The 23,386-nt window shown below is 41.7% G+C and overlaps 1 protein-coding gene across 1 annotated transcript in view; it reads left to right on the top strand.

The window, feature by feature from the left end:
* Positions 1 to 23,386, top strand: part of flt4 (fms related receptor tyrosine kinase 4) — a 60,816-nt gene that overhangs the window by 24,811 nt on the left and 12,619 nt on the right. The window contains exons 2-14 of the mRNA XM_061835525.1: positions 1,730 to 1,826; positions 2,854 to 3,128; positions 5,848 to 5,984; positions 6,068 to 6,233; positions 9,051 to 9,190; positions 9,287 to 9,458; positions 12,438 to 12,555; positions 12,713 to 12,897; positions 16,397 to 16,562; positions 17,381 to 17,507; positions 17,935 to 18,043; positions 20,035 to 20,385; positions 21,599 to 21,745. Coding sequence (XP_061691509.1) covers positions 1,730 to 1,826; positions 2,854 to 3,128; positions 5,848 to 5,984; positions 6,068 to 6,233; positions 9,051 to 9,190; positions 9,287 to 9,458; positions 12,438 to 12,555; positions 12,713 to 12,897; positions 16,397 to 16,562; positions 17,381 to 17,507; positions 17,935 to 18,043; positions 20,035 to 20,385; positions 21,599 to 21,745 — 2,190 coding nt within the window. The remainder of the gene's footprint in view (positions 1 to 1,729; positions 1,827 to 2,853; positions 3,129 to 5,847; positions 5,985 to 6,067; positions 6,234 to 9,050; positions 9,191 to 9,286; positions 9,459 to 12,437; positions 12,556 to 12,712; positions 12,898 to 16,396; positions 16,563 to 17,380; positions 17,508 to 17,934; positions 18,044 to 20,034; positions 20,386 to 21,598; positions 21,746 to 23,386) is intronic.

Raw genomic sequence — 23,386 nt, forward strand, 5'->3', positions numbered from 1 at the left:
TCCCCAAGTGCTGAATTAGACCCCTGATGGGCCATCTGTGGTCACTGGGCCGTACATTTGACACCAATTGTGTAATATCTTTTTTTTTGTCCAGAATAAGCTACAAATGAAGCCATCTTCAACTTCTGGAGATGTGGAATTAGCAAATGTACTGGTATGGAAGTGCAGGACCTACATAGCTTATCATTTGAAAAGTCTCATGGCTTCTTGTTAGGTTTATCACCTAACTTGCTGGAATAGTTGCACAAATAACGGACAAGAAGTCGTCTTTCTTCTGATCAGGAGGATGTGAGAGACAGGCTAGTAACAGTCTCCAAACACGTTCTGAACCAGCCTCTCATGTACCCTTTTTTTTATTAGAAAACACACAAGGTCAAAAGGAGTGGTGATCAGATGAAATGAAAAAAGGTACAGTTTTGGTGATGATGTGGCACATCGTACGATGATGATTTAGCATATTCTTTGGTTATGATGTAGTTGTCCTTGGCCACTTGTAGGAAGATACTGTTGCATCTGTGTGTAGGAGCTCGTCCTGTGAGCAAGACTCTTCGAAGCAAGGATGATACTTTGGCTTTGTTGCAAGTCCATAATAAATATATTCACGAAAACCAGAAAAAAAGAAAATTTTGTGTTTTTTTTCAACAATAGGAATAATGTGACAGTGAGGATTCATACAGGGTCTAAACGTTTTTGTGCAGAAAAGGCTGGAGAACGTCCTTTCTTCTTTGTGGAGTATATTTGTTTTTTTGAATTTGCATAGCGTATATTTATATATTTTTTGGGAGATTGAATGATTTTCATGCAGAAGTGGAGTCCTTTACGTGCTGTACTTTGATTTTCATGTTCCCATTTTTTGATTAAAATTCATCCAGCGAGTGACAAAGAGTGCCAGTATACTTTTTATGGCACACACCTGAGCCCACACGGAAGGTTAGAGGTCTCAAAGGAATTTTGCTGCTGTTGTTGTTGATATACTTTAAATGCTACAGTGAATAAATTGTAGAAGTGTGAAGTTATACCAAAAAGTAAATCCCACGCCAAGTTTCTTCTCTATGAATTAGCAGCTCGGTTGGGTGAAAATCTGCCACTTTTAAACACAGCCAGACTCGTCTGAAACACTATGTAAAAGACAAAAAGTAATCCGATCTGCTTTGAAAGGAATTAAATACACAGATTAGGATTTGCTAACAGAGTTAACTTCTGATCAGCAGCACAAAATAGACTGCTCAGTGACGTTGTCGACACGGTGGGGGCTGAGCGGTATTTGTGCTCAGTGATGTACAGTATGTGCTGCTTGAGCCGCTACCTGACAAGTGTAATTCAATGCTTGGTGAGGAACTCCACCAAGGAAAACACAATCCAAGTCGTTTTGGTGGGAGTTTCCATACGCTTTGCAGTTTGCGCTCGCGTTTATTTGCTGCATCATCATCGTCGTAGTAACGAATTCTGTTCTTGCCATTGGCAAAACGGTCTGTGGGATCTTTTCAAAGAGTGCTGTGTGACCAACGGTTTGTCCATCTGAATGATTCTCGGCGCGAAAGCCCGGAAACTATTAACCCTAAATTTCCTCAAAGCTTGTAAATGTAATTGTACAACTTGCCATCTGGGCCGCTGTCAGGTTCTTGAAGTGTGTCTGACATTTGACAGCATTGCAACAGTTCCATGAAAACAGTTGATCCTACATGTAGGTGACGTGAATCCAACAGAGGTTTCTTGTTCCCTTCTGCAGTCCTAGTGATCGGCTTTTCTATGACACCACCTATCCTTGACAGCACCAGAGACGACCTTGTGATTCCGGTCCATCAAACACTCACCATCACATGCAGGTATGTGTGTGTGTTGCGCTTTGGCAGCAGCAGTATTTGTGTATGAATTGTTTTTGTTACATGACAGCTGCATCAGACTTTGACTTCACATCAACATCCAGTGATGCAATGTATTATTCAAGGCATGCAATTTTATCACCGTTTTTCTCCAGCTATTTCAGTCAAATGGCGAGTGCGTTAGACAGAATCCACCCTTGAAAGCATTGTAATTGGACATGCTATTTGGTTGCGTACTACATCCTTCCATGACAATCAGTTGAGCAACGACATAGAATTTCCATTGTCCACAGAAATGACCAGGTCTACTCTTTATCAGGAAGAAAATGGCCTGAATAGAAAGTCAAGGCTGACAGAAAACAAACAAACAAAAATATTTTCAAAATGGATACTTTTTCCACCTAAAATTCAATGAACATGAGAATTAATTCGAACAACAGGACAGTTATCATTCTATATCGATGCATTCTGCTGTCAATTGTTCACCTTTTCTTTAGCAGTTTGGAAATCGGCTTCTTTGGAATCATTTGGTTTTCCCAGCATGGATCTTATATGGTCTTTCTCCTGCAAAATTTCTGCATCTTCAGGGAAAGTCTTCAGGGTCGATTGCATTTTTATAAAGAAAAATGATCCAGAAAGTTTCCCTACACAATGCCTGGAAAATAGCCCAAAGAATACTTTTATCTCCATTTCCAGAGTTATTTCCAGTCATCATCATTTGGAACTGTCCGCAAATGTGGACATGTGTAGGCGGAAAGAGCGCTCACATGGTGCCTGCAGGTTTAAATGTGCTCATGTAACTCAGTTTAAGCCATTAAACAAACAGGGATGCATGGATCGATGCACAGAGGAAATTACAGGCCACACCCGACAGGCATCCACTCACACATGCAAACCATTTCGACTACTGTAGGTTTAAACCGTCGACATTTTACAACTGACACTTCAATGCTGTTGAAATTAACATCATTGTTATTTTACATTCACCTTGAAGTGAACTTGCATATGACCTTTATTGGGCTCTCCTCAGGGGGCAACGCATTTTAACTTGGGCATGGCCGGACGTGTCTCTGGTGGGACAGAAGGCAAGTGAGCGTCAGGACCAGGCCCCTCTCTCCAGGCCCCAGGGGGAGAGGGCAGTCCTTGTCAAGGAGTGTCCAGGTCAACGTGGGATGCCATATTGCAAGACGTTGATCCTGACCAGAGTGCAGGCACGGGACACCGGTTATTATCGTTGCTACTACATGGACGTAAAGGCCATCATTGACGGCACCACAGCTGTTAGCACTTACGTCTTTGTCAGGGGTGAGTCTCCATTCTGCACTGTCACAAGCACACGCAAATATGCACAGACATGCATGGATTCATTTTCAGGTGTGTGTGTGTGTGTGTGTTGTGTGTGTGTGTGTTGTGTGTGTGTGTGTGTGTGTGTGTGTGTGGAGGGGAGGGGTTAATTACCTTCCACTCACACCTGACGCTACTTTTGGTACCTGTTCAGAAACAGTTCCAAGTAGACCAAGCTTATACTATATAGGTCATGTAAACTCACTGCTTGTCACTGTGTAATTACTTTTGAATATAGACAGTATCCGTAAATGACAAGAACAGGACACAATTAACCAACCCTGATACCGCTTAGGTTTTCTTAGGTGTGATCTTATATTCTCCAGTCTCATCTTTGCTGCAGCTGTTTTTGCTGCCCTCAGTCTGCTAAAATAAATTTGTCCAATGTAGTGGTAAAAGCATATTTCGTTCTGATAGGCCCATGCAAAGCAATGAGACTTTTGCATTTTCTAATATTACAATGGTGCCTTGAGATACAGTGAAGAAAATAAGTATTTGAACACCCTGCTATATTGCAATTTCTCCCACTTAGAAATCATGGAGGGGTCTGAAATTTTCATTGTAGGTGCATGTCCACTGTGAGAGAGAAAATCTAAAAAGAAAAATCCAGAAATCACAATGTATGTTTTTTTAACGACTTTATCTGTTCCTTGTAAATGTGTTCTCTTGGTGAGGAAATCAAATATCCTCCTGCCTAAAACAGTCAGCAGATCTTTGGCTGAACCATCTTGCCCTGGTGTTTAGTTTCTCTGTTTCGTTGGGAGTTAAGGGGCACAAAAAGAACATCAGCCCTTCGACCAAAACACTTCTCCCATTTGAATATCGTTTCAACATCGAAGCTGTTTCCACGTTATTAGAAACACATTTGGTCACTTGGCATCAGTCAGACCCCAGAGACCATTTGGACTAACCGATCGGAAATTAGAGATTCAGCGTGGTTGATAAAGGCAAGCTCAGGCAGCTCCAATCATATTTTGTATAAAGGAGATTATTTTCTATGTTATTAATAACATGATCTAAAGGTTTGGTTTACTACAAATACATCACCCTCAAGACAATTCCATTGGAATTACTGAGAAGACAAAAATGTCAGATATGATTATGAGTGAAAAATGACTTTCACTGAGAACCTTGTCTCTCTTGAATTCACTTTGTCTGGCACAATATTAAACTTAATTCATGCATCCCCAAATTCTTCTAACTACAAACCTATCAAATTTGGTCAGCACAATGTGGCTCTGCACTTTGTGTAATATTTTCGTGTTGTTTGTAAATAAGATAGATTTTACTAGGTCCAGTCATTATTTCACATAACATAGCAAACATAAAATAATGTGCCCCACTGATAGTTTAAACTTGACTGAAATTTTCTTGAAGTTCTCTCAAAAAGTGTAAGATTATGTACTGTACTGTAAACATTTAATTTGATCCTGAAAACAATTCATTTGATTTCTATTATTCATATTAGTAGTAATCAATCCATATTATTATGAAAAATATTTTAAATTAAGAGCAAATCAAAGCCCGCATTAACCTTATGATTACAAAAGTGAAACAAAAAAAAAATAAAGTTTTACAAAAAGCAACTTTAAAACATCACGTTAAAAGTTATTTCTTGAGACTTTTGCTTTTTGTTTCGATGGCGACTAATTCAGATGTGATGCTTCGGAGAAATTAGTTTGACTTTGCAGCATTAATTTGTTCATTTCAGGTATCACAAGTGTGAATCCCTGTAAATGAACACTGACATCTGATATTTGTGTGTTCATCTGACGTAAGATCTTGAAGTACATTAGTTTTAACTGTATTAATTTCAGAAGCCAGCTGAAATGCTCCCTTGCCGTGCTGCTTGTACTGAAAAGACAGATGAAGTGGGGAATGGATCAGGGAAGTCCGCTCATGCGAAATGTCTGTTTATGCCCTCTGACAAGGTGCCAAAACAGCTTCCACACGTCTAAGCAGGGGAGCTGATCAGAAACAGATGAAGCTGCAGCCATCAATTAAAAACTGCTGAGAGGCGGGATGAGATGGGGGCGCATGTGGACGCAGTTAACCAGCTGCTAGACGGTGGCCCTTTAACCTGTCTGCCCTGGACAACATACACCCACACTCACTCAAAGTCCTCACTTCCCCTCTTCCACAATGCAGCTTCGTCATTGCCTCTGAAGAGTTGTGCGTTATTCGGGTGTATAACCCTTCACAGGCGCCTTCTTTGACTCTCCAAATTTGGTTCCGGCAATAAAAGAAATGGAGCTGATATGAAAAAAATAAGAAATTGTTTTCAGCAGCAATATATTATCTGTGGCTGGCGTACAACAGCTCATGGCGCTGGCGGCAAAGCGCTAGCGATAAGCGTGATAGTGTGCACTCATGCTGCGGCAATATGAGCTTTTGCAGCAATAACAGCTGTGAAGTAAATGGGGGACATAACATTAATGGCATATTAGCTCCGAGTCACCAAAGGAAGAGAATCAAGGTGTTGGAGATTTAATCAAAATATATGAGGGGGACACAGTGGGCTTACGCATATTGTAGTCATTTCAATAGCGCTCCTGTGCAGTGTGCCCTTTGGGGTAATTTATAGGCTGCGGTATAGTTGGCTCACTGTAATGGCTGCCATTATCCCAGCTGCCATAAGGGCGACTCAATAATGACCCGGTGTTTTTTTATCTCTACCCAGATCTCGAACAGCCTTTCCTCAGGAGGGACGAGGGTAATGACAACAACCTGAAGACCATTTTTATCACACGCTATTCGACAGACATCATAGTGCCGTGTCTGGTCACTGTGCCGGACCTCAATGTTACACTCAATCCGGTTTGTGCAAGGATGCAAATTTTTGTCACTCTCATACCAGCCGACTTAGCATCTAATAGCTTGTTCTTGTTCTATGATCTCAGTACCCCAACCCGCTGGACAAAAAGGGTCTGACCTGGGACAACAAGCGAGGCTGGTCCATTCCCAGAGACATAATTGACGCCGAACCAACGCTCATTGGGTTTTCGTGCATGGCAGTCCTCGGAGGCAAAGAGTACCACTCGGCTAACTACCTGATCCACACTGCAGGTAAATAAGCAGCCAGGAGCTGTGTGCATGGTGGAAGAGGCAACGGAATACCAATGAATGAGGGTGACTTGGAAGAGAGCATGTGAAATATGCACTGCCTGCACCAATTCAAGATAACAGAGAATGAGGTGACTGCGTGGGGAATAATGTGCGATTATGGAATGTCATTTTCATTAAGGGAAGTACCTGCAGAATTTTAATAATGTACTAATGATTAACTATTGGATTAAAAGCAAACCTAAGGTCTTTCAGGTCAAATGTTGGTACCATTGTAAAATTGATACAGACAGTTCTCTCGACATAAAGTACCATATTTACACAAATAGTCACCATCTAACGGATGCTGCGTCACAATTAGTCGGTGGGTGCATTGTCCACTTAAGACAAATACCTCCATCTAACGAGATAAAAAAATATAATTACCTCGGTTCATACATGGAGATTAACTCGCTAACTGCAGAGCCCATCGTGACTGTTGCTAATCAAAATAGCAGCACAGAAGCATATACACAGTAAGTCCGATAAATAAAAGTGTGCGTCTGAATGCATCTTGCAAAATAAAACCCAAGGAGATATCATATGAAGTTCGGCCAAGACACAAAACTAAAAGTGACGTTTCCTCTCTAATATGTAATAATCACCACAGACCTTAAACTGTACAACGTTCTAGTGACCTGAAATCAATCCCTCAGACTTCTGATCTTGATGAAATTAGATTAGACAATAAAATGGACGCAACTGAAAATGAGCCACTGCCATGTCGCCGAAAGCTGTGATGAGACACTGCAACCCGCACAACAAAAACATTGCCTCCTCATTAAGTACTGCTTAGTGATCTATAATTGTTTGCAGACTTAATTGTCCTTAAAATATTTTCAAGAGCATTCATCAATGTTATGGTAATATGAGGAAAAGACATTGTGCTGACAAGGGCGATTATTGTATTCTTGGAATACTAATTGTGTTTTTAATGTAACTGTAGTACAGAGCAGGATTACACACATTTTTTTAAAGATTAATAACGCAAGTGGAAACTCAAATGGTCAAAAAAAAAATGCATCAAATACAGCTGTAGGGTTGTATATTCATAAATCCGAATATTGTACAAAAATGTTTTACTAATTAAACTGAAAATGTATGTCATGAATTTTATACCTTTATCAAACGTGGGAACACACTTTTTGGGTCCATTACCACCAAATTTTTGGATTTACTTGATATGACACTGAATTGGGGAGGCACAGTGGTGCAGCTGTAAAGCGTTGGCCTCACAGTTCTGAGTATTGGGGTTCAAATCCCGGTCAGTACTACTATTACTACTACAATACTCTAATTTATTGAGATGAACATGTAATAAGGTATGAAAAGAGACATTAATTTCAGACATGTCTCATGAACTATCCTATATTGCTGTGTGATAAAAGAAGAGAAGCCGTCCACTATTAATTGAGCACAAACATGTTTTGTGCTCGAATCCTAAATCTGGGGAATGCTTGTTTAGACGTTTATGATGACAACTCGTGTAAGATCACAGTATTGTCTAAGGCGAGACCTCCTCAAAATAAATGGTCAAATGCTTAACAATATGCCTCATAGCACGAGTTACATATTGACGGAACATTCCAATTTTAGGCTATAAAGCTACAAAAACACAACGGATCCAATTCTATGACTGTTCCCCAAATATGAAACCAGTTGTTGAACAATTAAAATGCTATCATTGTGCATCTCAATTAGTCCTTATTGCTGCCAATTCCATTTATTTTATGTTATTTCCCCAAAAGCGTGTGCCATTACCGGCACAGATTCAAAGGAGAAGAACGAAAGAAACAAAGTCACACTTGTGGTTTGAGCAGTGATCGTGCTAGAAGAATCTTATTGAGGGGGCCTGGGGAGTGCGAGTAGTTCGGTCAGAGGGGTACATTCTACCCACTATTAGCTAGCATTACCACAACACAATACTAAGGAAGCCCATAAATGCGGCAACTGTAAGCATAATGAAGGTTATACTGGATCTAAATTGGCTTGCTGGAACAACGGCTCTTTCCTTTCTTTTTTTTTTTATACCAATTATTGCCTTATAAAGACAAATAAAAGCATGAGGCAGACATTGAGATGATGAGGAAGGTGAAGAGAAGCAAGGTGAGTATGCCACAGAGACAACTAAAAGACTTGGGAGACAATTGTTTTTAGGAAAGAGACACACAAAAATGTCGACAGTGAGGAGTCTGAGTGTGAGACAAGCAGAATGTAAGACTTCCACAGGCACTCAACCATTAGGCTTGTTTTGTTGGGGGAAAAAAAGGTTACCCCCTCCCCTCCTTCCACCTTGGGGAGATGCTATTTTACTAGCATGTTTAGAGAGTGTTTTGAAGGCCAGACTAGTTGCAGGATGTGTCATGCTGATGTTGGCCAAGTGTTGCCGAGAATTTTAGTCAATAATAAAAACCTGAATTATGAAATAAGCCTTGCTGTCCTTTGAACCTTGAGTCAGGAGAGAGAACGGGGAGCGAGGATTAGCCGTGACATTTATAGACTGCTAAAAAACAATCACAATGGTATGACTAAAGACCACAATGGACAGTGTACAAGCATTTCTTGCGGTTTCTCTTTTATCTTCAATTGAGACTTCACATCATTCTCGTAATGTCAGTACCTTTGACACATCACTGGAAATACTGTGAGCTTGTGTAGAGTAGGATGGTTCCTGTAGTCCAAAGACAGCCATTTCCTTTGGTCGCGTGAGGAAGGAAAAAGTGCTGACAATGTCACCGTGACCTCCCTCCCTGTATCCCTCCCTCTGTCTTTCCCGGACAGGAAGTCAGGTTTACGATGTCAAGCTGTTTCCTGAGGAGCCTGTGGAGATGTTAGCGGGGGAGACCCTCACCCTGAACTGCACAGTGCAGATAGAGTTCAGCACTGGGGTGACCATCGAGTGGTCCTATCCAGGAAAACAGGTTAGCAAAGATTGCCAGAAATCTGGTTGCCTCATATCGCATCACCAAGTTTCCAGGATGTTTAACTAAACTCATCGTCTTGTTTCCTCTTCTCAGACCAACAACTCCGTAGACATTAAATACCGTCGAGATACACTGCCTCATGCCACAGAAGTAGTCAACATCCTGACAATTCAGAGCGCTTCTGCTACGGACACTGGTCCATACACCTGCAACGTCACGAGCATGGACTCCACGCAGACCAAAACAATGCAGGTCATAGTTCACGGTGTGTACACACTCATGACAGCTGGAGTGGCATTCTTATATAGAAAAAAAATATTGTTGGATCACCAAACTGACATACCGTTGCATTGTTTGGATAACAATTTTTCTTCTAATCCATTTTCTGAGATGCTTATCCGCACAATTGTTGCTTGAGTGATGGACCCAATTCCAGCTGTCATTGGGGAGAAGCCAGGATACACCCTGAACTGCTTGCCAGCCAAGTACATGTAGACAAATGTTTATATACATTAGATATAAAATTTTACCGATACACTATCTAATGGACCTTTCCGATGGCGAGCTTAAGCTCCACCCCCTTGGCCATGTCCCACAAGCTTTCAAAATGGCGACTGAACAGAACATGCTTGAAGTCAATTCTCTATCACGTATTCCAGATAATATTGGCGTATGTTTTTTGCCAAATGCGTCAGACTTGTCCAAGAGAGTTCTACAGAGAGTTCTCGACTATTTCACACAAGGATATGTACATGGAAGTAACATTTTGGACGGAGCAGGACGCAGTGTCAGAGTTACTGCGAAATATTTGCGATCGATGCAAAAAGGTTTGACGCCTCACAAACTACATATTGAAATCCAACAGGATAAAATAGTGGAATCGTACTGCGGATATAAAGCAGGGTGAGTACTTTTTACTTGGAAAGATCACAAGTAATATCATTGTAGTCTTTATAAGTGATAAATAATAATAATAATAAAGTAATTCATTTGACTTGGCTCGTAATGGAAGCCAGTGCTATGTCTTAAAACTCCGATGTGATACAAATAGGCAAATAGACATTTCTCATGCATGACATCGCACATTTACATATCCCTAACGCGACTCTTGGGCATAAAACATTACACACTTCATTCAGCAGGTCAGCAATACACTAACAAAGTGAAAGTTGGACTCCTGTTATGTATAAAGCACTGATAATAATTCAATCAAACTCAGAGAAGTTACTTCTCCCTCACTTATCTTCGAACATACAGCCATGTGTTTGTTGATATTGTTCACATTAGTTGTACGTGGGGTCTTCCGCGAGCCTTAATCCATTGTAGACACTTCGTCAACTGTGTTTTAGGCTTTAGAAAATGAATCAACCGGGCCCCTTGTAACTTAGCAGGATATCTTTAATCAGAATGGCACGTTCCCCAAGTCTATCTGAGGACCATTTTTTTCGTAACATTAACATTTTCCAAGCGCACACTACTGACAGCCAGCATTGCTTCTGGGACAATATGGCGAGAGAGGCGTATCAAGCCAGGGGTTAAGACAATGTGACTATCTGATTAGCTATTATTGTACGCGAGATTGACAGGTCGGAAAGGTCCATTGTGGAGAAGTAACTAACTCAATCCAAGTGTGGACTCATGGAAGCAAATACTTTAATTTGAGCTCACGTCTGTGAGGCATTTTCTTTGGGTATTGTGGCTTTCTCCATTCCAAAATCATGTGTTAGGTTAAATGAAGTTTCTAAAAGTGCGTCAATGTGAATGACAGTCTGTCTGTATGTGCCCTGCAATCGACTGACAACCAATGCAGGATGTATCCTGTCTCTCACCGAAAGTCATCTGGGTTGGGTTTCAGCTCACCTGCAACGGTAACAACGATAAGGAGTATAGAGCATTGAATTTTATTCTATCTTGCCAAGGATAGTGTGAACAACATAATACAGTGATCTTGGAAACAACAGACAGCATGAAGCAGCAGCAATATTAATCCCTGATGCATTGATATTGATGGTGAGAGCTAATGATATGCTGTGATATTAATATGTTGTCATTCCCTATTATCTATGCCTCGAGGCAATTGAGGAAAATTGGCTTATTATGCTCAGTATGATACTGGCATCTGAAAGAGGAGTTCTGATACATACTGTGAGACATTCCCTAAACATGGCATGCTGTCTTAAAAGAAAAATACAAAATGTTTGGATTACTCTATACAAAACTCTAAATTGCCCAATGGTGTGAATGTGAATCATTTTACAATTGTTTTGACACTTCTTGATAAGCGCGTTGAATATTAAGATAGTAAGGGTCCGTCAGAAAAGAATTCCTTGGGGTTTAGTGGTCAGTACAGCCAAAGGTACTCTATCTTTACCAAAGCTTGATAGTTTGAAAACATACCTTTGTACTTTTTGAGTGCTGGAGAGGGTACCAACCTGTATTTAAAAAAAAAAAAAAAAAAAAAAAAAAAAGTTACACAACATAGAAGTGTAACAAATAGTGTAGAAAGAGTGTAACAAAGTGAAACAAATGAGGCTTTAGTTTTCAGGTGAATGCAGCTGCAACATCAGTGTAATAGATTTAGAAAGATCCTAGTGAGGCAACCAAAAGAAAACAGACACTGTCAAAGACGATTTAACATATGTTGGGGTAATCTGATCCAAATGGCTGGATCAGGATCTGACACCTAGAAAGAGGCTAACTTTCAACTACAGTATTTCTCTACTATGTGTTGTTGTCGTGGTTGGATCTTGGAACTCTTGTTATTTAGTCTGGGCAGCACACACTTCGTGGTTGGCACGTCTGCTTCACAGTTCCAAGGATTGGGTTTCAAATGTCATCTGCAGCCTTCCTGTGTGGAGTTTGGACGTCTCCCGATGTTTGTATGGCTTTTCTCCGGGTGCTCCGGCTTCTGTCTACGTTCCAAAATCATATTCGCATTCATTGAGGTTCTAAATTGCCTGTCGCCTAAAGTCAACAAGGAATGGCTCCAGCTCACCCACAACCCTACTGAGGGCGAGCCCGATCAAAAAAATTGATTGATGGATACTTAAGACTTCAATATAAAATTGCTTTGGAAGAAATTGAGTCATACTTGAAAATAAATTCAACCGCAGATGTTTTCAACTGCTGGTCATTATTTAAACATGTCCTTCCCTTTAGTTATTTCACCAGTTATCGTCAACAAAGTTATTTTCGCTGCACTTTATACCACATGAGAAGTAGAATATCTTCTCTTTTATCCCAGAAAAGCCATTTATAACCCTGGACTACAGGAGCGGACCCTCGGTGGAGGTAACATCCGGCCAGAAGTCATTCAAATTGCATGTTAATGTATCTGCCTTCCCCACGCCTGGAACACGATGGTAAGTTGAGGCTCCCCGTTGTGTCCATTAAGTCTAACAGCAGTTTCTAAAAGCATAATTACGCCTCCCCACCTTGAGAATTACCCACTTAATTAGGGGAGTGCACCTCAACGGGAGGCACTGGAGCAGCTGTACTCTGTTGTGTTGTGCGTAAAAGGTACAGAGACGGAAAGCTGATTAACGAGAGACCCGAGTTCAAGATGAAGCGCATGAAGATTCACCTTAACCATGCCTTGGAGATCAGGGATGTTCGTCCCGGGGATGCTGGCCTCTACATGGTGGTGCTCTATAACAGTGAAGCTGCCCTGGAGAGGAGACTCAACATCACACTCGTTGTCAATGGTAACCGCTCGCCAAATGTGGTTGTGTGGCAAAGCAGATTGTGTGTGTGTTTTCTTATTTGTGGGAAAAATAGTTTCAATCTAAAATGTTTGACAAGAGAATAAAACTGAATATGCAATAGATACCCTTTTAGGTGGGGAAATGAGTTGCACATCCCCTTGCCCCCAGTTTTATTCTGGATGAAGGGGCCATGAAAACAATCCTGTTCCTAGAGGAAGAGTTGACAAAGGACAAATCTCCACCACACTTTGAGCTTTTATTCAAATCACAATAGCAATGTATGACAAAAGTTATGATTTTCCTGTTTTGAACATGCTGTACTGCATATCTAAGGTAATTTGATGGAAGTTTATCTTCTATTTGGGTGGGAGAATGTTATATACAGGCTTGTAAAAGTGGGCAGCACCTTTTAGAGTAAATCCGCTAATCAGTTATTAACAGGAGTTTTTATCAAAGGGGCCCTTTTATTTTACTGAACTTGAACCTTCCCATTTACCCTGGTATTTTTATTCACTCCACTGTATTTCCAACCAAAGCTACCCATATTCGGTGGCAGACTTATTTCCTCCTCGCCTCGATGCCCTTTCTGTAAGTTCTCATAGGTCTTGAGAGTGTGGGCTGATGCACGATGAATGGTTGAACATGTCATGGCATTTTGCTTTCACATTTTAACTGCTGACATGTACGCCTGTGTGTGTCCGTTAAAAGAAGTTCTTGTAAGAATGGAGGAAAAGAGGGTGGACAGCTGATTCGATGACAAGATCCAGGCAGTTCTGAGCATTTTGGGTGACCAACAGAATTAGTGCAATTTCAAACATGCAAAGAGAAATGACTTAGTCTATGGGACTATTACAGCCAAGATGACAGCTATTATTTTTCACAGGGTGAGATAAGTTGAAAAGCTCTGAACGTTGAAATAACCAAAACAGCCACAGTGGGAAAGACTCTGCCAAAGCTCTGCTCAAAGGCATTTGCGTCAATTCAGTTTCTGAAGCACAAGAGACTAAGAACATATCCAGAGATCATCTACGATATCTCGCATTAACTTTTTAAACTGATATTGGCCCGAGGTGAGCTTTATTAGTTTTTGTGGGGTGATCAAGTCATTTGGGGAAGAAATTAAAACAAATGACTAAAAGAAGTGCAGACTGTGGGAAAGCCAAAGTTACAAAAACAAAGAGATTTTGGAAGTCATGCCCATTCCCCATGGAGTGAGTTTATTTTGGTTGAAGAATTCAATTCAGTTTGATCTATAATGAGCCAAATCACCACAGCTTTACACATGGAGCAAGTCAAAGACCACGCTCCTCACCCATAAAAAAAATTATCAAATAAACATCTGAACCCCACATAAGCAAGCAGTAGGTGACAGGTGCAAGGAAATCTCAAGCAGACCCAAGACTCAGTGTGGAGTGGCCGTCTATCTCGACTGATTGGGCTTCTATGGTAGAAAAGGAGTGTGAGAGAAAGCCGAAAGTGATTTTCACAAAGCAAACGAACTTCCTCACGGGCTGATTGAGAATCGCCCGCAGATGGCGGTACAGGTAGTGCAGTTTCTTCTTAGCACTTCTACTTTACTTACAGTCTGATGGGGAAAAAGTTAAAATGATCAAATTATGGCTACTTTCTTTTGTTCCCTCCCCCAACTGTTTCATTTTAGCCGTGGGCAACTAATGCTCAAACCTGAAACAATTTACTTCCAACCTTCAACAAGCTAGCTTTCCGAAATGCTAACATGGTTCATTCATTGAAGGTGCTTTACAAGAGCCAAAAATAAGTCTTACCGATGAAAGTTTATTCTTAGTTCAGCTTTCCCCTGATATGATTGCACGACGGGTGCGCAACCATAGACGACACAATGTGAATGCATTTTATTTTTGTTGTTTTGTGAAGTCATCAAACATGGAATGCGCCGACTCATTGCCTCCACTAGCTTAAGTATATGGAGTGTGCTGACATTTTGCCCGATCTATCTTAATCTTCCCGTAGACACGAAGCTCAAAGGGGACATCTATCTTTAAAGTCTATGCGCTTGACTCGCTTAATTAGTTTTGCAGATTTCTGATTTTTATGCAGCGTCATCGCTGACGTTAGGTTTTAAAAGTGACAAGCTCATTTTTAAAATGTCAGGAGGAGAACGTACATACGCTACAATTAAAAAAAGTCAGGCGAAAAAAATCCAAGTAAATACAGTTACTGAAAAAAAATCTACTTAAAGGAGGAAATCCAGTGCTTTGCATGAACAGTGTATCCAATATGTCATGTAATATGTACATTAATTTGACAATGTAATGTTAAATTCTCTCTCATTTAATAGTGTTTTGAAAAGATTTTTTTGACAATTACGAATTTTCAGGGGAACTGCCATTTTCGCGAGTGACATGACCTACGTGTGTAGATGTGACGTGTACTGTGCCGCAACAAAGGCTCGATTACACGGGACGCCATTTATGCCCAGCGCTGATTTCTCATATTTATCCTCATCTGATGAAGAAATAATAGTAACCGTTGATCGGGAAGACAGAGGAATACTTCCATACAGATTTGAACCTGTGGCTGTAAATGTTGAATATTTGGATTGTTCGTCAGGCGGAATGACAGAGTCTGAATACTCAGAGGCCTACAGGCGACATAAGTGCCTAAACAAAGGCCCCCGGGAGCTCCGGGCCGGCAGCCGCGGATGGTTCTTTGGACGGGAATGGCGCATTGTCTGACGAGCGAGGTCGTGAACCGAGGTTCCCGGCAGCAGAGGCCGTTAGCACCGGACAGCGAAGCTAGGCTAAAGGCCTCCGACCCCACCGAAGCTTGGCTAAAAGCCTCCGCCGCCGCAGAAGGCAGGCCGCGAGCTCCAGCGGCGGGATGCAAGCCAAGCTTCGACATCGGGGGAGGCTTTTAGCCAAGCTTCAGTGGCGGCGGAGGCCTTTAGCCTAGCTTCGGTGTCCAGGGCTAACGGCCTCTGGCGCCTGGAAGCTCGGCTCGCGGCCCATTGCCAGAGCTCGCTCGTCAGACTCCGCGTCATTCCCGTCCGAATATTCGACATTTACAGCAACAGGTTCAAATCTGTATGGAAGTATTCCTCCGTCTTCCCGATCAACCGATACTGCTATTTCTTCATCAGATGAGGATAAATACGAGAAATTGGCACTGGGTATAAATGGTGTCCCACGTAATCGAGCCTTTGTTGCGGCACAGTACACGTCACATCCGCACACGTAGGTCATGTGACTCGCGAAAATGGCAGCGCCCCTGAAAATTCATAATTGTCGATAAAAATCTTCTCAAAGCACTATTAAATGTGAGAGGATTTAACATCACATTGTCAAAATAGTGTACATATTACATGACCTATTGGATACACTGTTCATGAAAAGCACTGGATTTCCCCTTTAAGTACAGGAATGAAGTACACGTTCTTCGATACTTCCCACCTCTGTAAGAACAGCCTACTGTAATTTTTTTAAAATTTACTTTTACTTTAGCCAGTTCTCCTCTCCCACAGTTGCCCCACAGATAAGTGAGAAAGAAGTGGCAGAGCCATCCAGTCCTTACCCCAGCGGCAGTGGCCAGACGCTAACGTGCACCGCCGATGGTCTCCCAGCTCCCACCATCACCTGGCAGTGGAGGAAGTGGGGCCCGTATGTCCTCAACAATACCCGCAGCCGAGCGTAAGAGAAAACATAATCTTCAATGGACAGTTTTGACTGGTCCACAGAAAAGAAATAGAGCGGGATGCAGTGCATGAAGAGGGGAAAGACAGAAGCTCGAGTCAGTCTCTCGGATCCTTCCCTGCTCCATTACATCATCCAGCATCCTTCCTGCTTTATAACAACACAAACCACACATATGCTAATGTGCTGGAAATGCAACCACCTCACTGTGAACTCATATTTGACTACTACAGTATAAATCACACCGAGCCCAACTGTTCTTTCACACACATTTATTAGCAGGCATATATTTCCCCGCCTTGGGCTCCCCCCCATTCTCCATCTGTTCTCAATCCCTTGGTATGATCAAATAATTTCTTTCCACAACCATGCATAGCAAATTGTTGGGCTTTTTCATATTCCTTTAACCTGAGGTGATACTATTCCTATATTTCTTTATTATTAACCTTTGGTCACTATCTTCCAACAAGGCTTCATTTCCGCTTCATACGGGCTTCAGGCCGTACCATACATCTTCAAGTTTTGCGTGGGCATCCCAAGTGTGTCCGCATAGGTCAGATTTTCATCTCATTTCAAGGCCAATCCTAAGTAAATTTTGTTGACCTTCTCTTGAGCTTAACAGTTTTACTTCCCTTTTCTACTGTCCTGGTCAAACAAGTTGACACGTATCTTTTCTTCAGTCATATTAGCCTGTCCCTTTTATTCAAACCACTAACTCATTCATGTGTGTGTGGGGGGGGTCTCATATCCCCCACTGTCCACTCTATACTGTGAATGTCAATGAGGGGAGACGTCATCAATGTGTTTCTCTCCAGGGTCCGACCAGACGGAAAGGGCCGCAGTGACCCGATTCCAGACTGGCAGGATATTTGCTTAGAAGGGGCTGTGAATGAATTGGAGCCCATTGAAACATCTGTAGAAGTCATGGATGGACGACAAAAGGTTAAAAAAAAGTGTGACTTGCCACACTTGTTTATGTACAGTGCAAAATGTGGTGAATGTCAAATGTTTCTGTGGGAGCGTCCCGAATTTTTGAGCTCCATGACCAAATTTGTCAATCAAGAGCCATTTCCACAGTAGAAATATTTAGAACGGTCTTCCTCTGCAGGCTTCCTGCAAGGGTTACATGTAAACACACACATTTTCACGTCCTCTGCACAGAAGAGGAAACCATTGCAGATAAAACAAAAATAAATTAACATGAGTGTATGAATACAAGCGCGCACAGACACACACAAAGTCATGCTGCGTTTAGTCACATCTGAGGAAAGTTTGCTTTGTGCTAACCTGCCAACACAATCAAGCAGGTGTCTACTCACAAAAGCACTTGACAGCCAACTTCATTGCTCCACTCTTTCTCATATCACAGACAGTGAGCCGGCTGCAAATTCGCAACGCCAGTGTGTCTCTCCTGTACAAGTGTTCTGCAGAGAACAAAATTGGCAAAGATGAGCGTCTCATCTACTTCTACGTAACCAGTGAGTAGGCTACTGTATGTTGGGCTCACTTTTCCTGCCATAAAATTTCCCTCAAGTGATAGATGCTCTCTGCTTTGGTGTTTTATTCATTCTTGTCTGAATTGTTACTATTTCTGATATTTGCATTTTATAACACTCGAAGGCATCACATTTTTATTTGTGCTTGCAGCTTTGCAAGGTGGTGCTTAAAAAAATGTACAGAAATGTCATTTTCAGCCAAAGATGGTGTATTATTGAGTAGGAGACAAAAGTGTCTTCCTGTAATTGGTGAAACCTCATGATTACGGCGGGGGGGAAACATTATCCACTGATAGCCTGATAGATAACAGATAGACCACAACATATCCACCTGCACAATCAAATGACATCCATCAAAAATGTTGCATTTACATATAATATGCTCAGTTTTGATCAACTCTGTTGGATGTATTACTGTAGCTGTAGTGTTCAGTAGTGTAAACTGTGGTTCATTGCACTAAAAATATCTCTGAAAGAGTTAACACGGAAAAACAAAATATTAGACTCTCCAAAAGCGTTTTCTGTGGCTTTTAATGATGCCACAACAGAAGCGTACCAGAGATAGCACAGTTATCAAAGCTTCAAAAGGTCAGCATTTTTTTTTTTTTTTTAAATCAGACCATAGCACATTTCTCACATGGGTTTGTTTTATGATGCTTTGGGGATGTATTTCTTCAGCTGGAACAAGACCTCTGGTAAGGTCGAAGAACTAATGAACACTTCAAAATAGTCACTGCCAGTGTAAAACCTTCAGGCTTTTGCGGAAAAGTGGGGAAACAATGTCAGGAAAAGCCTCCAAGAACATCTGAAATGTATTGGGGGTTAAACAGCGGCACTTGAAATAGTGGCCAACGCTTGCTGACTCCCATTTAATGTGATTTTGAAAATGATTGGTTAATTCTGAGCAAAGCCACATACAGGGAGTCCTCGGACTACGACTGAGCTCCGTTCCTACGGTAGCAACTTAACTCGAATTTCGACTTAAGTTGGATTCCACCATTACAGTCAGAATTTACATTGAAATAAACAAGATGATGTACTTAGCATGACTGCTGAGAGGTGGATGGAGAAGAAGTGGAGGCTGTGCTTAGCTATTTCAAAGGAATCTGGTCCTCAAGCCTCTCCATCTTGACAAGTATCAAAGAACCTTGTTTTGTGATCATTGTATCCGACATAGGAACAGAACCCTTCACATGCTCTAAAATACGGGGTTTGTCTTTAATAAATGTCACCACGGTCGACCGACTGAAGCTTTGGTGGTGCTGATGTCTCTCCTTTCGCCAATCTTTTTATGATCTTGAGCTTCGTTTCCCTGGTAATGGATTTTCTTTTCTGCTGATTTTCTGATTTCTGCAGAACCATTGCTAAAAGACATAGCTTTCTTCTTTGGAGCAAAAATGTCTAAAAGGGAGGGCAAAAAAAATTTGACTATAGTCCCGGCGCACAAACACAGACAAGCATTAGCCAGACAAAATGGCGGATGGGGGACGGGCATTGTAAAGTCGAAACGTCTTAGGTCAAGACAGTCTTAACCCGAGGACTCCCTGTATTAGTAATGAGTGTGCACAGGTGTGGAATCCCATGATGCCAATTTTTTTTCGCTTAACCTCTTAAAATATTTTTTAATGAGTTGTACAAGTTATGATTCCATCATTTTTCGAGTGTGTAGACCTTTTTTTTACCTACTCTATATCTATTATTTTCATTATTAGTATGTAGTATGTGCCACATAAAAACTCATTTTGTCATTTTAGCATGAGCCACTTCTCAAAAGTTGATAGCAACCACATTGTAAAAGTAGTTAGACTTGTTGCTAGAGTATGGAATTTGAAAAGTTGCCGTCAATGCATACACCCAGTAATTTCTACACAAACATTTTTCAGAAAATATCCACTTTAAAGTATTTGTGTGTGTGTGTGTGTGTGTGGTGTGTGTGTGTGTGTGTGTGTGTGTGTGCGCGCGCGTGTTCAAAGCCATCCCTGAGGGTTTCAGCGTAAATGTGCATCCATCAGAGAATCCCCTGGAGCAAGAGAAGGTCTCTCTGTGCTGCAGTGCCGACAATTATACCTATGAGCGGCTGCAGTGGTACCGCCTGGACCCCCGTGCCCTGCAGGGCAAGCCCCAAGACTTGGATTGCAGAAGCGTGCATCTCTACGCTGTCGCCCTTGACGGACAGCTCGTCTTCCAGGAAACGTCCAACAGTTGGGTCCTGGATTTCACCCTACCCGCCGTACAGCTGCAGGATGAGGGTCACTATGTGTGTGAAGTGCAGAGCAGGCGGAGTGGCGAGAAGCATTGTCTGTTCAGATACATGTCTGTAAAAGGTGAGGGGGAAATAAAAGGACGGAGGCGCCAGCCTCAACCCTCTCTATATGCCATATATCCAGATAGATACAGCCCGATACTTCACAAATGCACCCTGGAAACACACAACACTCTACGAACCTGGCTTCCAAATGCACACTGATGTATCGAGCGGCCCACGCAAGTCTCGCATAATGAAGAAAGTAGAGCTGGGGGCCGTCTGACTGAACAAAACAATATCTGCCCATTTCGCATACAGTAACTTTGCTCCGGTGCCTCCAGGATGTGCACTGTAATGAGATTTTCTTCACCTCTGTCCGCTCAGCCGTCCTGTATGAACGCGGAGTGGAGTGAACTCTTGTAAATAATTGATCTGTTCCTAATGGGGGTTGCTGATTGGGTAAAGATGTCACAAGATGGTGGCAAAGCACATACAACAGCGGATCATAAACCCTCAAGGCCATCCTTCCAGCATGTACACATTCACGATCCCATCCAGCTATACATCATTTTCTACACTGCTTATCCTCACTAGGATTGCAGCCAAGCTCGAGCCTATCCCAGGTAACTACGGGCAGGGAACAGAATACACCTTGAACTGGTTGCCAGCTTATCACTGTGACATGGATGTGCCGCTCACTGTGTCGCCCACAATCATAGACCCGCGTTACATAAATGGCTATATTCAGTAATTTGATTATTCAGCACGAACAAACTTCACAAGAGGCTTATCAACAGTATTACCTAGCATACAAGTCTGCTTTACACATATACTACAAGTACTTTCCAAAAAGGGTCATGTAGGTCAAGTTCTTAAACTCACCTTTCGGCATCAACACACAATTACAGGAAACTTGGAACAACAAAGTTGACTTCAGAGGTTATAAGTAGCTTAATCAGAAGAAAAGTTGAAACATACTGCCATTTTCACTACTGACAGCACGTGGTGGAATAAGGACCCATAACAAAGAGAAAATCTGTTATTTAGCAAAGACATCAACTTGACAACAATGCCAAGATTCCACCACTTGGTGCTAAAGTAATATGTTAATTAAACCTGCCAGAGCACAAAAACTGAATAATGCAAGATGTGTTCCCCAAAAATCAGTAAATATGGGGGCTTCACTGGACATATTACCCACAATTTATCCTGTTTTTACATAAGTGATACTTTATTGAGCACATGGCATCACACAAAGCCAATCGGTAATTTGTAATTTTTTTTTTCCTCAGGCCTGGAGGCACCTCGTTACAAGCGTAGTCTCTCCAACCAGACGGTGAACGTGACAGGATCGCTGCACATGGAGTGCGACGTAGAAGGGAGGCCTCTGCCCCACCTCACGTGGTTTAAAGACAATCAGCCGCTCCACCAAATGTCAGGTGCATGAATAACTTTTGTCTGCATTCACTTTAGAAAACCACCAAGAGTAGTGAGACTACAAAAAAATTGTTGAATATTTCCAGAAAAATATGCCTGAAAATCCAGTCAACAACCATCATGCATCGCATTACCAAATCTCGTGAGTCATCATCTTAAAATAGATCAAATGCAGCGGCAATTATGTAAGATATAGGGCCGGTAATTAGCAGGCTCACACAGAGCAAATTAGGGACGAGAAGTGTAAACGCCATGCACTGTAGCCACAGACTTTGTCCATAAACAAATGCAGCTCAGTTTCTAGTTAGTAGACATCATAGCTCGTGCTATGCTTTGAACAGAGTGGAATACTTGTAACCTAAATCGCAATGGCATCACATGCATGCTAATATCAGTGCAAACTCTGTAGACCAGGGGTGCTCAATGCGGCGTTCGCGAAGCAGTTTCGGTCCATCGCGACAGTGTGCTGAGAAAAAAATTTAAAAAAATACAGCCGTATTCTTTTTTTCATGTGCAAACAATGACACTACAGGAAAACATGCTTTCAATGAGTTCCCACCTATTTTAAGCTCTTGCTTCAGAAATCTTAAACATGAGTATGGATTCTGCAGTAAAGAAGACAAAAATCTATCTCTTTCATATGGAATGAAAGGGGGCCAACTTTTTAACAATGCCATTTTCGAAGTGCGTTTGCCTCATCTGCCAGTGTCGTGAAATGATTAGCGGTATTTTCGAACTGTTTATGTAAAATACGACACTGACATTCTGCCGAAAAGCAAGCCGAGACTGAGAAAAGTCAACGAGCTAAAATCCAAATTGGCCGCGCACCAGTCACTTTTCATACAATATAGTTCAACAGCGAAGGCCGCCACCGGCCGAAGCATCGTTTCCGGGTTCGTCACATCATCGTTAATAACAAGAAGTCCTTCCAAAAGATCTTTTAAAAATAAGGCGGAAATATTATCTTTAATAAAGTCTCTGCAGCTGTAAAGGCGCTGTGAAGCCATGGCTTATGTGTGGAAGGACATCAGAGATTGTGTTTCTCACTGCAGTCGGACCAATCCACTGACGTGAGTGACACAGCCCAGGTGTGTGATCGTGAACTCAGATAGTTACAAAAAAAAGTTTAAAATTGATTATGTTGTGTAATATTGGCTCATGCAACAAACCTACATTTTCACATGAAGAATCCTCAATATACTTTAAAATGAATACAGTTTGCATTTATTTAGTGTGTAGATCTGTGACTCATTCCATTTCATCGTCATTCTGAAAAAAAAAAAAAGACATTTTTCTTTTGCATTCTAGTCTACCCAGCACCCTCTCACAGATTTATATAGTTGGATTATTTTCAAACAAAGAATATTTCCACAGTTCTTAATTAATTCATTCATTCATTTTCCTACCGCTTATCCTCACAAAGGTCACGGGACTGCTGAAGCCTTTCCCAGCTATCTTCAGGCAGGAGGCGGGGTACACCCTTGAACTGCTTGCCAGCCAATCACAGGGCACACACACAAACAACCATCTGCACTCACAGTCAAACATTTAGAGTCTTCAACCAACCTACCGTGTGGGAGGAAACCGGAGTACCCGGAGAAAACCAACGGAGGCACAGGGAGAACATGCAAACCCCACAACGG

Source organism: Syngnathoides biaculeatus, chromosome 11 (assembly GCF_019802595.1).
Source record: "Syngnathoides biaculeatus isolate LvHL_M chromosome 11, ASM1980259v1, whole genome shotgun sequence".
NCBI lineage: Eukaryota > Metazoa > Chordata > Actinopteri > Syngnathiformes > Syngnathidae > Syngnathoides > Syngnathoides biaculeatus.